General features: G+C 32.1%; 2 protein-coding genes across 2 annotated transcripts in view; both read right to left on the bottom strand.

Moving 5' to 3' along the window:
* The window catches only part of LOC106103603 (corticotropin-releasing factor-binding protein), a 9,849-nt gene extending 5,656 nt beyond the window's left edge, over window positions 1–4,193 (bottom strand). The window contains exons 1-4 of the mRNA XM_013283385.1: window positions 4,127–4,193; window positions 3,210–3,370; window positions 2,337–2,532; window positions 173–348 (exon numbers count right to left, since the gene is read on the bottom strand). Coding sequence (XP_013138839.1) covers window positions 173–348; window positions 2,337–2,532; window positions 3,210–3,370; window positions 4,127–4,160 — 567 coding nt within the window. The 5' untranslated portion in view covers window positions 4,161–4,193. The remainder of the gene's footprint in view (window positions 1–172; window positions 349–2,336; window positions 2,533–3,209; window positions 3,371–4,126) is intronic.
* An 11,769-nt stretch (window positions 4,194–15,962) lies between these two features.
* Window positions 15,963–16,787, bottom strand: LOC106103607. Its single transcript, XM_013283389.1, has 2 exons — window positions 16,733–16,787; window positions 15,963–16,404 (listed from the first exon to the last, which is right to left on the bottom strand). Exons 1-2 carry the CDS (start codon window positions 16,769–16,771, stop codon window positions 15,976–15,978), a joined length of 468 nt encoding a protein of 155 aa, XP_013138843.1. The 5' UTR covers window positions 16,772–16,787; the 3' UTR covers window positions 15,963–15,975.
* Window positions 16,788–17,719: the final 932 nt, after the last annotated feature.

Raw genomic sequence — 17,719 nt, 5'->3', positions numbered from 1 at the left:
ACAGACAATAATTGTTTATAATTAATAATACATTATATTAGAACTGTTATTTATTGTCTGAATAAAGGCTTATATTATTATTATTATTATAATGTATCTTTATCAAATCCGTGCACCCGAAAGATTACACACTAAATTGGATTTAAAAAATATTTAAATTAATAGAACTTACGAAATGAATAGTCCCAGTCTCAAGGTTCAGCGGGCCAGTCTTTACAGACTGTCCAACATCAAGAGCCAATATTTGCACGATGGCTGGCGCTATGGCCAACACAGAGCAGTTGCCAGCTTCGCCGTGGTTGCGAAGAGTGTACACGCCTTCCGGGTCAAACACCATAATGTTGCACGCTACAAAAAAATATGAATATGTAATACCATACTCAGAGTGGCTTAATAGTTACATAAATAGACTTTCAGTGTACTTATTAGTATATTGATTTTAAATGCGCAAGTATTTCAACGAATTATCATAACTCCGTACTTTTGATACGCATCGATCGACTTAAAACCGAAAAGTTACTGAAATTTTTTTTCCAAATATAACCAAGTAAAACCAGCAACTATTTACCGAAACTAAACAATGAATTTTACTATTAAACTTGCTGTTACCATGCGGCTTCATCCGCATGAAATTATGAAAATTTTATTTTTTTGTTTACATTTGTCAAATTATCAATAGCAAATGTCAAAATGACATGACATGACAAACCTTGACAGTCTTGCTTCCTTGATGTTGGCAGCAACTTAAGGTCTCTTTCCCACATTAGAGTCTTTATCCAAAATATTTACCCCCTGAGTTTAATGGCATGAAAATGTATAGCCTAAAGCGTGACGTAAGTGTAGAGCTTTTATTAAAGAAAGAATTATTCAAAAATATACTGTAATTGTTGATTATTAGGCAACAAAGAAGTGTGTGTTTACGCTTCATTATAATAGTATAGATATAGATATAGGACATGGCTAACGATAGCTGTTATTATAAATATCACTAGATACATTTTTGTTTCCTGAAAAAACAATATGTAATTCAGATACGTAACTTATGAAAATATCGCTCCAATGGATATCGGACGTTGCGATATTTCTCGAGAGTAGTCATGTATGTAAAAACATCGAAGTGACAAATAGAAAAATGACTACACGTTCCAAAATAACATTGAACTATTGTTAACGTGCGATTGAATATGCTATACTTTTTCTTCTCTTAACGTTATTGAAAACATACTCTGCTATTCAAAGGAACAAAAGAATTCTTTTCAAATCGTGAATTTTGTTTACTCCAGAAATTTATTAGTTTTCATCAAAAGGTTATAAATGTAACAAAACATGTTTATAAAACATCAAAGGTATATCGACTGTGTAATATTTAACCGTTTGATGCTTTCACGGGTTTTCAAAGCTATTGTGAATTTTTCAATATCTCGTCGTCATATTACTTATGATATTAAGAATATATCTTAAACGTTATATTAAGAGGCAAAAATATCATTTTTCCTTTAGAAAACTCAACTCATATGAATTTAATAAAGTCTGTGAAATGTGCATTGAAGCAAGTAAATTATACACTTCTACTTTGTGCAAAGTATAAAAAAAACTTCGGGAATTAAGTAATAATTTTGAAATGATAAAATAATTTTATCGTCTCAAAATCGTTCTTAATTACCGATGACATCGTTTAGATTAAATTATAATTTAAATAGCTAACTAGAAAGTATGAAAAATATATTCGTTGACGACAACAAATGTGCTTGGGAATTAAAAAATGTCTTGTTAATTAAATACTTATACCGGGGTTAATGAGAGTGGAGGAATAATGCAAACGGGTATAACCAATCCTATAAATCTGTTACTAACGAGTTTCTCTCCAACTACTGTACTCTAAGAGTTGAAGACTACAGTTATACTTCGCAGTCGTTCAGTATAGTAATGCTTAGTTACAAACAGCTAACACTGGTAGAACCCGCTTTAACATAGACGCACGAATGGGCCGGCTCGCCCGGTGAAATGCCACGAGCACACAGAATACAGACTTGTAGTGGGAGCAATTCTTCGTTTCGTCCGATGAGTATTGCCGGAGGCCTAACTTTAGTCCCTTTTCCTATGCACGCTTATCTTAAGAGGGAAGGGTGGGAAGGAAAAGTGGATTTGACGGCGAAGGAGATGCATAGAGAGAGGAAATAACCTCTTTATGTGCGTCTCCTCCTCCGTCGATTAAGGGTTGACAAAGCAACTGCAATTGCGGATATCTAGGAGCAACGGTCGCTTCGGTATTTTCTCGGTTTCAGGTAGTAACTGCTCGTTTGCCATATTACAATATAAAAAAATGGAAAACTTACGTTTGTTGTTCCTTAAGTGGTGCACTGTGATAGCGAATCCTTTACCCTTAGCTGGTACTCTGTACTGAATCAGCGCGGCGTTCTGGCTCGATGTCAGCTTGTTTTGAGGCCGACTGTCGCAGGATTCCACTAGCCGATCATCGTTCCAAGCGTCCGCAGGCCAAATTTGTCCGTTCAGTTCCCAACCGTCGATCCACTGGAATATGTCATCTAATTAACATTGTGATAACCACACTTTGTGATATTCAGATTTTTATTCGAAAATAACCTGAATATAGAACTTTGTGGCACGAAATGTTATTGTTAATAACGTATGTAATTGATGAGAAATCTTCGAACAGAATGCGTAAATGTGCACATAAAAGATTTTTAGGATACTCGGGGAAGTTTAACTCTGCCGCCACCCGGGGTTCATAACTTTGTTCAATCATTATTTTTTACAAGAACACGTTATAAATTATAAATTCTTTTTTGACATTTAAAAAGATATTCTGTTATAAAATAATAATTTGATCCTCCAAGTGATTGCTTGAAATTATTAAGCTGTCAGTACCTTTGTGAAAAAATGATTATACAGATACAAAGAAAGGATCATCCAGTTTTATCTTGTCAAGAGGATTACAAAGATTCTTTGCAAGTCTCAAGTGCTTTAAGTTAATAAATAAAGCGAATACCACATTCATTATTATGAGTACCTGGAAAAATGATATTGTTACAACAAAAAAAAACATACAGGCAAATGGAGAACCTCTTTCTTTTGAAAGTCGATTAAAGTTACGAGTAATGCACTTCGTTACATTTGTACCTCATTAACTGAGATAATTAACGTGGCATTTGTTTGTCTTCATTTGTTTGTTAAGAAAAAATGATTACCGCAACCAGTCCACCATTTTCACAAGGCACATCCAGATAGTTGAAAGTGACTTGTATCTTCTTGTCGGGGTCGGTTATCATGTAGATGCCACACACGGTAGGTTCGTCTGACGGCGACTTGAAAAATATTTCCCCTTCATTTGACGTCACGAGGAAGCAATCTAAAGAGATAGATTATTAAATTAAACAATAACAAGTAAGCTGTAGAAAATCATCTGAAAGAACGCGTTTTGAAACATAATGTATTATTTTGACTTATGCAATTTAATAGCAATTATTGTCTCCTGTGCATTGGTGAATAAAAGAAAATACTCGAAAAAAATGTAGGTAAACTAAATTTCAGTATAATAATTTAGAGCGACCTTTACCGCTACAGTAGGCTTAAAATTACACTTAGAATTATGAGAACACTATCATAGTTAACACCCGGAATTGTAGACAAGGGCAGTGCCTCAAATTAGGAAGGGTACATACGGAACTAAAGGAATATTTAATGTGAGTTACATATTCATAAGCGTAAAGAGTTTAAGTGGATATTAATAAACCCGCTCTTTTTAATATAGCAAACATGAGTGATGCAATATTTTAAAGTATTTTTTATTCCTATTGTACTCTGTATTCTAAAGTTGGTTATGATTTCGGGCTACTCGTTATCATATAATGGCGGACAATATAAATAATTTACTCTTGTATTGCAATAAATCATCAAGCCCAGTTAGCAGGCGCACTCCTTTGACTAAAGTTTGTTTATTATTTTGCAGCCAATTCAACTGTTTAGTTGCACAACTAAAAAACGAGTAGTGTACGCACCTACATATTAGCTCAGGGGAATTGAAGCGAGACTAAACAGTTGTGCGTTGTGCGAACAGAACCTACTTAGGCAGTGAAAGGCTATTAATGTAAACGTAAGTACTTACCTTCAGCGGGGTCGATGACTCGATGTTCCTTCATACGGCGCTCTCGAGGGAACCATGACACCCTTTTGTCAACATCCATCACCACGGGATAGTCCATACCCTAATGAAAAAAACATAATTCATAATGTTGTGTTTTCATCTCAATAACATATTAAGTAAACAACAACGTCGAACATTTTGCCGTGTTTAAGCTTCAGTTGTAATTCTATGTCTTAAAAATCAATAAATTAATAGATTCAATTTTTTAAATGTTCTCTGACGTCAAAGAGATTAAAAAACATATGGAAGGGACATAGTTGACACTTCCCTTGATATTTTTTTTACGTCATAACCACTAACCTAACGCTATCTATTGTTAGGCTCAAAATCACATGTCTATTATTTTTTTAACAAATTATTATATTTACATGTCATACAAAGACACGTGGTGGCTACTAAACTTGCCAACTGATGTAGTATCTATCAGAAAAAGTACCGCTGACAAAGTTTTGTTCATTATGCCTCGTCTATATGTTTTATAAATGTTTTTGCTTTGTGTATACTCATATGTTTAGCGCGTTAATTGGTTAACTTCAGTTAGCAAACATGATGTTTAGAGCGGAAGTTCATGAACATTTTCACCGGTTTTTAGATAGAAGCCGACAGTTCGTTAACTCATCAGTTCCGGTAAGTCGAGTGGTCCACAAGCACTCCTCGAGCAAAGTTAGTGCTAACATTCTGTAATTACTGCATGAAATCTAATCTGAAGTTTCCTACTCATACATTTCTCTTTGACATTCAAGCGGTGCCAAGCTTTCTGTGAAATTACGTTCTTAATGCTTTACAAAAAAGCTTAGCTGATATTAAAATGTAAAAGAATTATGTTCTATCTATAATATTTTCTAATAATTGGAGTGTCTGTAACATCAAAAGAAAAATTCCAGATGTCGGGAAGATGATTTATTTGCGTTGCTGATGACGAAAATTGCATTTTTTTTGTTTATCTGTCTGTCTGTCCGTAAGCCACGTTTGTTCCGGGTAATCTCTGAAACGACTGGACTGATTACGACAGGACTTTCACTGAAGGGTAGCTGAGGTAGACGGGCATATCATAGGTTACTTTTTATCCCGGAAATAGCTACAGTTCCTGCGGGATACATTGATTTCGTTTTTGTTTCTGTATAATTGAATGAAAGTAATGTATAAGATATAATAGTATTTGTTATTATTCGTATGTGAATTGTCTATTGAATAAGACATTGTCAAAATACGTTGTAATTATCATTTATTATGTTTTGTGGAAACGTCTTACCAATTTCCTACCAACGTAGCAATAACTGAGTATATTGATTCAATTATTATCCGTAAGGACGTTATTATTGACAGGTTTACGTGATTTTCCTTAACAAATATGAACGATGTAGGATTTATTCTGTGTTGATATTGTTCTGTCAATAATTATCTATTGTTCGTTTATTTTATACTTTTATTATATTGTCTTAGTTACATATATATTGTGTCTATACACGAACACATTACTTACTTTATATATGGACGGAAGTTTCTAAAATGAAAGATGGGCATTACTATAATAATTTATGCTCAAGCATGCATCGTTGTGCTGCCAGTAAGATGCTGAACTAATTTTTAGGCGCTTTAATCGTTCCGCATATAAGTTTAATCAGAGGTAATAGTTATTCTGTCAGGAATTTTGAATCAAGCGACTTTTGTTTTCTCAGAAGCTAATGTGAATATTATGGGAAGAAGAAAAATGTGAGTTGCAATCGAACAAATCCGACAAAAAATTGATGTTGGTAATGATTATGGATGGATAAAAAGAGATACTATTTAGGTAAATGCGAAAATACTATGCATAAAAAGTGAAGAATTCCATACAGGTTGTCTTCTTATCGTAATTTTCGAACATTTTTGTGTTTCTTATTTGACAAATTGTTCAGCCATCATTGCATACTAATGGTAATTCAATCTTCTGACCGATAGATTGCCTATTTATTTATTCTTTCCGCGTTTTCCTGACATCCCGAAGACCGGAAAATAAGCAGATAATGATTTAATAAAAGTTGGTACCTAAATAACTTTTAGTACGATGTTTATTAAAATGACATAATGACGAAGATGTTATATTTTAAAATATACCTTATTTTAGAATTCCGTGTTATTTTATTTTATGGCGTACTAGCTGTTGCCCGCGACTTCGTTCGTGTGGTATTAGAAAATAGATGAACTATGTAAATAACAAAAAACTACGTGTCCCTTGGGAACCAGACATTTTTCGGGGATGAATCTTAGCCCATGTGTACTCTAGACTTTGTTTTATATCTGTGCCAAATTTCAATAAGATAATTGAACTGATAAAAAAAATTAAGTTACTTTAGAAGTAGACATTTTATTAGGCAATATACCTTCCACAAAAACCAATACAGCTTAGTCATGGTTAGTTAATAAATGTCAGGAATATAAGAGGTTTTATTCTTTAGGGTATGCTTCAAACATATTTATGTCGATGTAAGTAGGCTGACACCCACGGGTCCACGCCGACCGCCCGTCAACTTTACCAAAGGACATAAATAACCTTTACATGCATTATGTGATGTCGAACGTATGAAATACTTCCCTAATATTACTGTTTTGACGAGGGGAATATTCTAGTTTAGAAATATAGATTATAAAGCCTGCTACAGACGCTCAATACAAACTTCTCTTGCTCCTTAATACAATACCTTTTTGTGTGTGGGGGGGGAGGGGAATCTATCAATGATACTTTGCCCTCTGGGAGGAAAGCAGGGTTATATAGGATTTGATCCACGATAACCTCTTTGGTGGCTATCCTCGAGTGACATAGTTGAAGGTTCTGGGATATCCAAGGAACACACCGTAACCATTAATACCTATCCGTTGAAAATTGTTGCATGTATTTTGAGGTCTCTTAAGAGATGTACGTTCGACGTATGGATGTTGAATGCATGATCATTCAAATGTAATAATATAAATAATTATGAATACTCATGCAGCTGTATGTTTACTTAAAGCTGGCCTTCGTAAATCCTTTCATCAGATTTTATTCCTACTTCTGAGTGATTTGAAATGTAACGACCGCAATCATCCCGCCATAATACGTGATGGGCGTATAAAAGACTTAGTTTCTAAAGGAAACGATTTATGATTGCTCGCCAAGTGTGGAAAAAGCTTTAATTCTTGGATATTTCTATGAGATAACACTTAACATGTTCGTCATCTTTTGTCAGGTTTGCGTAACCCGTTCTTTAAAAATGGAACAGATATTCCCTATTAGATTCTTTTTTATTTTAGTCAACTTTTATCAACATTGGAGAGGTGAGCACTTCCAATTCTATGATCTTTCCTTATCCCTTATGTCGGGTCCTTATGTCATAAAAAACGGAGAGCGCAACCGCTAGCTTATCATGGAGAGAAAAGCATATAAAATGAAATAAAAGTCGTACAAACGATGTTTAAATTGTAATTATAATATGACTAGCTTTCGCCCACGACTCCGTCCACGCAGTATTAAAAAAACAAAAGCAAGTAGCCTATGTGTTCCTCTAGACTATGCTCTATATCGATGCCAAATTTCATTGAGATCCCTTCATTCGTTTAGGCTAGAAACTTGAACAAACATCCATCCATCCATCTATCTAAACTTTTGCATTTATAATGTTACGAAGATTTCCCGCTATTCAAAATAATTTACTTTTTATTGATAATGAACTTAATGTGTAATTACATTGCAATTGTATTTAAAAACGGTGTTTAAAATGTGATAAAATGTAATTTGTGGTAAGTAGGGTCGACTTTATTAAAACATACAGTCCTTTGATAATGTAGTTTGTGTCCCTCGTAACGTTATCAAATTGAAAGTAAGTGCTGGGATGAAAGGAAATTTTTACGTCAATTTTTATTACATCGCTTTAATATTAAATTTTCGATGATTACAAAAATAACATACAGGTCATATTTAAAACGACTAAATCTTAAGTATTAAATTAAACAACATACTATATGACAGTCATAGTGTGTTGGTAATAAACGAGACTTTAAGTATAGTTTAATTAAGACAGATCGACTCTAAGGTTTGCTTAAGTGACCATTAACCGACTATAAGTTCTACACTACGCAGCGCCTACTTATAAAAATAGCAATGCCGTTCGCTTCGGTCCATAGTAAAGGCGAACTAATAAAAAAAACAAACATTTTTCTTTGTTTTCCATTTAGCTCGGACAGCTTTATTTTCCTTTAAAAATAGATGTCGTATAAACCGAATTTAGAAACAAACCACGCACATACAATACCTACTTATGTGGTTACAGTTGCAACGAAGATATAAAAATGCGGACTTTAATATACCTTAAGCTTCAGAAATTAATTAAACCTTAATGAATATGATCAAAAAGTACACAGTGAATTTCAAAGTTAGTCAAAGTTCAAAATGTTTTCGTTACTACCTCAAGTTTACATCAAATTCCGTTACCAAGCCAAGATTTCGACCAAGTTTTGTGTTAATAAAATTTTGTAAGGTTTCCTGAAGGGCAAGAAAGTTCTAATTATTAAACTTAGACAACATGTGAGAATAAAAAAAAACATTTTTAATCAAAGTTAGGTAAACTTGGCACGCATGTTAAGGTTTTTATGTTAATAGGGACTAGATATTACCCGTAATTATGATCGTGCAGTAATTTAAAGCACAATATGTAGCTTATGTGTTCTTTCAGACTGTGATCTACTGTCTGAAGTTCTAGAAGCCGTTTCAAATACACTGTAAAAACATTCATTCATTCATCCAAACGTTAATGTGTCTAACTGTAATTCTCCACTACCTAAATGCTGATACAATATTTATTTACTGGTATCAATGTTTATTCAAAATAAATCAGAGGTGAAAGAATTGGTCCTTTAATTGTTGCCAAAACCCATGGTAACTACATAATCTATGAAGTATGAAGGTAAAATCTATGAAGTATCAAAAAAGTTTCAACGAGCCGTCGGTTTTATTTTGCCATTTATCGGGTATCACGAGCTTTCCTTGATATCTATACTAGTATTATAAAGTGGAAAGACTTGTTTTTTTGTATGTATTTAAACTAAAAAGTACTAGATCGATTTCAAAAAATTCTTCCACCGATAAAAAGCTATCGGTGAGTAACATAACCTATATTTTTTATTATTTTTTTAATATCACGCGTGCCTGCTACATCTAGTTCAAAATAAAAGAAGATAAATACATTGCATTGTAAATTATCATACCACATCCAGTCTTACTTTTTATTATAAAATGTATAAAACGTGATACAACACGTGATGACAACTTAATCCTACATTTATGATAGTATTTATATAAATAAATCAAAACTACCTAAGGAAGAAAAAAATAATTAAACTACGAGCTAATCTAAATTATAAAAAGACGTTAATTAAGTTGAAGGTTAGTGTGGCGCTAATACTAAATTTTATAGACAATTAACGAGTCTATGACGAAAGTAAGATTTACATATAATTAAATTAGACTCGTTTAATGACGTCAAACTAACTATTTATATCCACAGATATGTTTATAGCAAAATAATAATTAGTATTAATATTCTCGTTGTAATTACTTCAATATTTCCGCAAGTATAGAATGGTTTTTACTTGTGTGAAAGGTCTAAAGAAGAAACGATACAATAATTACTAGAATATTACTTCAAAAACAATAGTCACAAATATTAAAATACGTATTCTAATTGGAACTGCTGTATTTTTAATTTTTGTCGGCAACATGTTATAGTCTTTTCTACTTGTTCTATGAACGATTGGTGTGTAAGCTGCGAATGCAACGCAACGTATCAATTTAGTAAATATTCTTAACAGTTAGCGTTAGTAGTTCTAGTATATTATTATACCCTAACACAGCATACATATAAATTCTATAAAAATATCACATGTAAAAAGCCCCTTTGGAAAAATAATAGCAACTATAAAAGATGACAATGTTTCGGGTGTTTATCGCATTAGTAGAATGTTTATCTCACTAGAGTAAAGATAATAGGGATTTTGTTTGCTTAGAGATATTGTTTAGCATAGTAAACATTGTAGTAGTTTCATCTACTTGTATCTACAACTCAAACTAGGGCTCCGCAAATAATTGAATGTAATACAAATTTTATTAGGATCAAACTGTAAGTAGTATTTACGTTCAATAACAACTCATTTTTATATTTCGATTTTGGCTAATAATTCACAAAGAATACAAGCCACGTGAGATTTAAATAATTGTGACGTTTATAAGACGTATGACGTAAAAAATCTCAAAGAAAGAAGTTAATTATTTTTATAGATCGTTTTATTTTATTGTTTAAATCGTATGAATCGAAATAAGACGGGTGCGATTACATTGATGTGGACGGATTTATAAGCAGCGCAGCATTTAATATTTAAATCAAATTAAGTAGAATTATAAAAAAAAACACTAGTGACGTATTTATTATTTGTTTAGTTCCATTAGTCTCAAGTTTTTAAACAAGTAAATACACTTAGATGTTTTTTGTTTTAAAAAAAACCGAAACTATTTTGATTTTGTTCACGCTTAGCTTTTCAATGAAACCGCTTCCTTATATTAATTTGTTTGCGTCATTGTTATTGATATGAGAGAATATTAATAAATGTAAAGATTGACTAAAAGCTAATTATGTAAACGTGTTTTAATTTTATGAATGCATGTGATGTGTGAATTTAATGACGTGGATTGATTGGTTGTTATGTCATATTTTTATTTCACGTTGAGATTCTTCCTGACGTATTGAAAATGAAAAATATTGACGTAAGATACAATATAATAAAAGCTATTTACGCATTGTATTACATTTGACTATTTTTAAATAGATCATCATAATGAAATATACCAGTTGTCCTCCCTAATGGATTTGAAAAACAGGGACGAGACCAAAAAACTAGAGCCATTTTATTATTTTAAGATTTAATATGTTAATCAGAAACGTTTATATACATAAAAGCCTCAGTTATGTTATGCCTTAATAAACAACGCTTAGATGTTTTATGTCGCTTAATATTGTGGACACATATAGAGCCTGTATTTAATAACATTTTATTAATACACTAGCTATCGCACGCGACTTCATCGGCGTGATGTTTAAAATAGTAGAAAATACTATTTTTATGAAATTACATTAAAATATTTTTTAAAATAGTTGCGTATATAAAATTTTGTTTTAGTTTCGAAGCAAGATTATTAAGTAAGGCGTTTAAAGGAAAATCTTTATACAATTTGCAAATTACTTATTGTAATATTAAAAATAACGGTTTGCAATATTTAATGAAATTCGTGGAATTAAAAAAAAAAACTTACCGGTAAATATAGGCCAGTTATAATATCGCAGGCTGCAACCATCGCCAGTGCGTAAAATATAATTCTCATTTTGGTAGAGTTCGACAACTTCACTTCACTGTTAGCAAAAGTTCCGTAAATCGTCCGGGGTTGTTGGTAGGGGCTGTTGCGGCGAGGTCCGGGAAAGTTGTGAGTAGGGGCGGGCTAACCCGAGCCTTTATAGGCCCAGAAAATGTTACTGCGCACCCTCTGATGCGCTTTCACGTTTCTATCCACGTACTTATATCACTTCCTAACGCGCTCATACATTTAAAATGAGTTCGAGTTACTCGTAGTTGCAAAAAGAATAATTTACTCACACACTTTGTTTTATAAATCGAATTAAACTCGAAGTTCTTTTCTGGATTCACTTATTTAATACAACTCTCATACAAGTAGTGTTACTATGTTATCATTTCTTGGTCTCGTGAACCTAATACCTTTATCTAGTATTTATTCAGCAAATATTTTGGATGTAAGCGGTAGTGTTCATTGTATTCACTTTATTTTAAAAACATGTTTGAGATTATTTTTTACGATTTATTATATTTATTTCAAGTTCAAACAAATTAAACAACATCATTTTTAACTTGTTAACAATTTTTTTTGTTTAATTTTATTTCTTTTATTTTATCACAATAATTTTCAACGCTTGTAAAAATCGAATCAGATTACTTACTAATGTTGTAAATGCAAAAATTTAGCTGGATAGATGGACAGATATTTTTTAGAAGATTTCTCTCTCACTGCTCAATGAATCGCGAAGAGATTTGCCACAGATAACATAGTCTGAATAAACACATAGGCTACTTACTTTTGTTTTTTATTTAATATCGCGAGGACGGAGTCACGGACAATAGCTAGTAGAAATTAAATAATTAACTCAATTGAACCAAATTTTTGTTCGAATAAAGAGCAATCAAATTCCAGTATAAATACAATTTTCAATCCGTACTCCAAACTCGACATCATTATCGAAATTGTTAAAAGTAAACAAGATTTTGATTGGAATGAGTTTTACTAGGAAATTATCCGCTTAGTGCTTGTGGGTGGAAAGAAAAATTACCGTATAATGTAATTGTGGATGTCTTGTATATTTTTGCGTCCGCTTTATCTTTGTTACGTAGCAAGTAACCAGCGGCGAAGCAAGCACTTAGGAACAGTTGGTTTATAAATTATTATAGTCTCACCAAGAGGGAAACTAATGTTAATACACATGTACCTATTGTAGAATAGCATTCCCTAATAAGAGCATTCGCCCGTGGTGCCGTCCGCGTGGAATAAAAAAAAACAAGAGCATGTAGCCTATGTGTTGTTTCAGATTATACTCTACATCTATGCCAAATTTTATCGAGATCCATTCAGCAGTTTAGAGCGCGCGTGCACTTTTAACTAAGCAATCGCACAACTATTTAGTAACGCTAAGATTCTTATGAGTTTAAATTGAGGTGTGCACACACTGGAATTTTACTAATGCAAATAAACGAGTGAATTGGCTGCAAAACAATTGACAATCGCATAACGGTTGTGCGAGAGTTTAGTCAGAGGTGTGCGCCCACTCTTGGGCTATAAACTCTATCAAACATTCATCGAAATATTCGTGTTAACAATATTAGTAATTATATGTGTGTATGTTTTCCGAAATTTAACTATTCATGCATAAGTAAAAAATAAAAAACAAATATCCAATGTTAGTTTAGGATAGTTCGATTTTGCTTTCATATAAACACAAAAGAATACTTGTTGCTTTTGGTTCTGTGTTCTACTCTAAAACACATTCATCTCCCAAAAGACTTGAAACAAAAAGCTGGGGACTGCACACTTTCAAACGTTCCGATTTGAAAACATTAATAGTTTGGTATAAAGCGTTTTATTTAGTTTAACTCAACTGAACTCGGTTCGAGTATAGTTTTACTAGAATGGCTAATGAAGCGATTAAAATTCAATAGTTGTCCATAGTTAAGTAAACAATATCGTGCCCACTTTGTATCAGTAACGTGAGAAAATTGTTAATACGATATGTTATGAAAATTTCTTTAATAACGAACAGGTAAATATTTATAATCCTGAAAATTGTAATACAATTGTTACTAGAATAATAAATTACACACTTTCTAAATAGATTTAAACTATAAACCTGCTATTTATACCCTCAAAGTAAACTGACTAAATAATATATATAGAAATAAACCAAACTAGTAGTAGTTAAAATTTAGAAAATTACATGATTTACTTAAAATGAGAGCTTTATTACTTATAACTTTAATCTGTTCTTAAGCAATGATTGCAGGCTTACTGATTTAAATATCAAAACAATGGTCCTTTAAAGTTTGTGCGCTGGAGAAAATCAACAAAGCTTTAAGCTCTCTGGTACCGTAATCCGCAGATCGTACAACACAACTCGGTGCAGATAATTAACGTTCGGACTTTCTGGACCTGTCCGACGGTAACAGGCGTAAACTACAACAATAAAAAACCTATTGTTATGTAATAAAAAAAATCTTTGTTACATAACATGTCGAAATATAACTTAATTTGTTTCCAATCATGCACACAATTAAATAATTATACAATACTAGGTTTCGCCCGCTGACTACGTCTGCGTGGATACAAAAAAATAAACAGGTAGTAGCCTATGTGTTCGCGGAATTGCTTCCATTTCACGCCTAAATTCTGTGTGGTCGGAGTATTGCACCGGGTGAGCCAGCCCATTTGTATGAAAATGTTAAAGCGGGCTTTACCATTATTATAATGAGAATAAACATCCATCCTTCCATCCATCAATTTTCGCTATCATAATATTAGTAAGATTGGTAAGATAAAACCGACTTAACTTCATGTAATACGTAAATTTTAAATCTTTTCCATCTTTATTTGTTAAATTAAAATTTTAAAACGTTTTGAATTAAGTCGCTTCAAATTTGTGACGAGTAAATTAGATTTCGCCAACACGTCACTGTCAGCATTTCATGCTCCATACTTCCTAATAAATGTACTTATTTACCTGATTTATTGTGTGATCGCTTTTAGAATTATAATGTAAAGAATCAAATACAAAGTCACTAATTTGTTTTTAACTTAATTAGAGTCTTAGTAATTTGTATTACATTAATAACATTTATTAATATTATTTTATTGCACAATAAAATGTATGCATATTGTATTAATTTAAAACTGCATATGAAACGTTCTCATTTTAGTTTTAATATAAAGTTTTGTAAAGTGAAATCACTTTGCAAGTGCGACTGCAACGAACTTTGGGGCGTATGACTTTATAACTTTCTTACTATTAAAAGGATAAATTATTAAACTTAGTTATAATGAATGAATTACACGTCTTTTGAAGTATTTCAACTTATACTTATGAACTTAATTGCTTTTAAAACGTCAAGTTTCACAAGTTTACGTCAATTCTTTAAACCTTCTAAAATATGAATTGTAAATATATATTACAAGACAAAAAGTTAAACAACTAATTTGTATTGCAATTATAAAGGCGGATAGGATAATAGGAGAATGTAACAATTTTGAATTTTATACAATAACCAAAAATGTTGTCTAAACAACACTAAGGGCACCCACCTAATTGTAAATTGTCTGATAACAATCCAACATGTTAAGTATGTAATGGAAATAACGTATTGTGTTCACTTGTCTTGCAGTGATGTCATTTTTATGCTATCTAAACATTTATCAGCCAGTTGTGGGATAGGCCCGAAAAGTTGGTAACAAATTGCTTACTGATAAAGGTGGTCGAAAGTATTGCTACCTTTGTAAACAGATTATTATTTCTGGACGCATTTAAATTAATGAGTCAATTCAGAATTCATTTGCCAAATTTAAGTGAAAAAAAAAGATTTTTCCCGGTGAATTAGTGATTTAAGTACGGTCTTCATATTAATTTTCTACTTTACTTAACTTTATGTTTTCTCCTCTATCGTGTAGTTGATCGTTTAAAATGTTTCTTGAATATTAGGTCTTTTATTACTATCGGCGATAATGGATAACGTTATGTTTACCCTCCGACTATAACTTTGAGCACTTAGGTTTTATAGTTTTTCCTATTGATTTGCTTCATTATTTCTTTGTTTTAAATTTTTAACTTTCTTACTGTTTCATTCGTAATTGTTGCAATAATTATGTAAGAAAGTATAAAACGGACTCTTATTTTCGATATTTCCCTATCATGACATTTTTCTTTTTTTCCAATCATGAATATTTTGCACAATTTCGTTGCAACTATTTATATTTAGTCGTTTACACGACTGGTATTCATGTAAATTTACATTATTGAAAGAAAAAAATCGATGCTTCTTAAATAAAAAAAAAAAAAAACAAGAAATGCTTAAATGTTTTTTATTAATTTTAATAAATATTATAAAATACATGTCTAGTCGGATATAACACTTGTGTAAAATATGAATAAATATTAGAAACAACATTAAATAACGCTTGGAATAATCTCACGAAGACGTCAAGATGAAACGACAGAAGAGGGACTTTGAAAACGCAGTCCGTTGTACGGTAACTCTAAAGCATAATCTGCTTGAACTTCCCCTGGTGTTGTCGTTAAATCTACAGGGCTAGGTACATTCAAATTAAATTCTCCTGTCAGAGTCCCAGGGTAAACAGGAAAAACTTTTGCTTCAGAACTGACGAGATACTGTCCTTTTTTATCTGTATTTTCAACAACTATATGTTTTCTGTCAGACTCTTTATTTTGTTTTTGTTGATTATCTGATTTTGTTTGTTCAGAATTCGGCCATGGATTTGGATTTGTTTTTTCTTTTTTTGGTGTTATCGGTACAATGTTTGATAATTGCCAATTATCTAAACTTCTTTTTTCGTAATGTTCGTACGGATATGAGTGATAGAATCCATAGTTCAGCGGACTAGAAGCAATCTGGAACAGAACATCTGTTAACATTATAGTCGTGACAGTTTAGTAAGTGCTAAAAGCATGAATTGGTGTGACTTTTTTATTTATTTTAGATAAGATAAACATGTTTTTTAATATTAGAAAATTTAAAAAGCGATAGAACATCAATATTAATATAAATTCATACCTTCCCCTTGTCATGATACCCATCAAAACTAGTGTCTACCTAAAAGAGAATGTTAAAATTTATTTACGGGTTAGTTTGTTAGGACGCATGTACGTTATTTATTAGTAAATAATTTATTAGATCATTGTTAAATTATAACTAAATATTGCTATCAGTAACAATTACCTTCTTTAGCCCTTGTATGGATGCTAGGATGAGTGCCATTTTTGCAAGAACGAGAGCTTTGCCTCCCAATACGGCAAGAAATTGAAATCCCATTGGCACTAGTACCATTCCAATAGACACGATCCCAAACATCATCATTGTCATTAAATGATGACGACGCCGTCCGCGCGACTCCACTAACGAACAAAATTCAATTATACTTCTACTTAAAATAATAATTACTCCATTATACTGTGTAATTTAAGAAATTTTGATATTGATGATAATTATAATAAACTACCCACCTTTATCAAAGATATTTGAGTCATCAAAATCAAATTTAACAACATGTGTGCGTAGTATTTTGGCAATACGTTGAAGTGCGAGAGTACGCCATTCTTCTGCTTCTAATTCTTTATCTGTCCATGGACTGTAAAATGTAAACATAGATGATAACATATCTTTATTTATAAAGTCATCATCTTACAGTCCTTATCCTACTCCTAAAGGGTCGGTGCAACGTACTCCTCTACGTTACGTCGGTTACGTCATCCATCATCACTCCCCTCTTGATCATATCACCTTTCACGCAGTCCATTTATATCTTACTATATAAAAAAGTGGTACTATTTTATTAAATAATACATTTGTTATCAGTAAAATGTGATCTAATTTTGTGATGATGATTAAAACATTTATCATTCTTGTAACAACTTGGTTATTTATAAAATTAATTACACTGTCTGATTTACTGATGTGATTACTTTGAATACCTACAGTCATTGTTTCGCCACCGTTCTGTAACTGGAGCGGTCGTTTGCGCAACTTTAATATGAAACCTACATTATAAGCGACGTAAGCATACCGTGCAGGTCAATAACTTCACACTAAAGGTGTCTGGCAAAATTATTTGTCTTTTCCAGTGGTTAATTTGCTTTAAAATTTGTTTTTACATTTCAAAAAAATCGCTCATTCTCAACCAAACTAATAGATATCGTGGTAATAGAC

The sequence above is a fragment of the Papilio polytes genome, unplaced genomic scaffold (assembly GCF_000836215.1).
Source record: "Papilio polytes unplaced genomic scaffold, Ppol_1.0 DF823731.1, whole genome shotgun sequence".
Lineage (NCBI taxonomy): Eukaryota > Metazoa > Arthropoda > Insecta > Lepidoptera > Papilionidae > Papilio > Papilio polytes.
The sequence above is the reverse complement of the archived record's forward strand: the minus strand, read 5'-3'. Positions and strand labels throughout refer to the sequence as shown.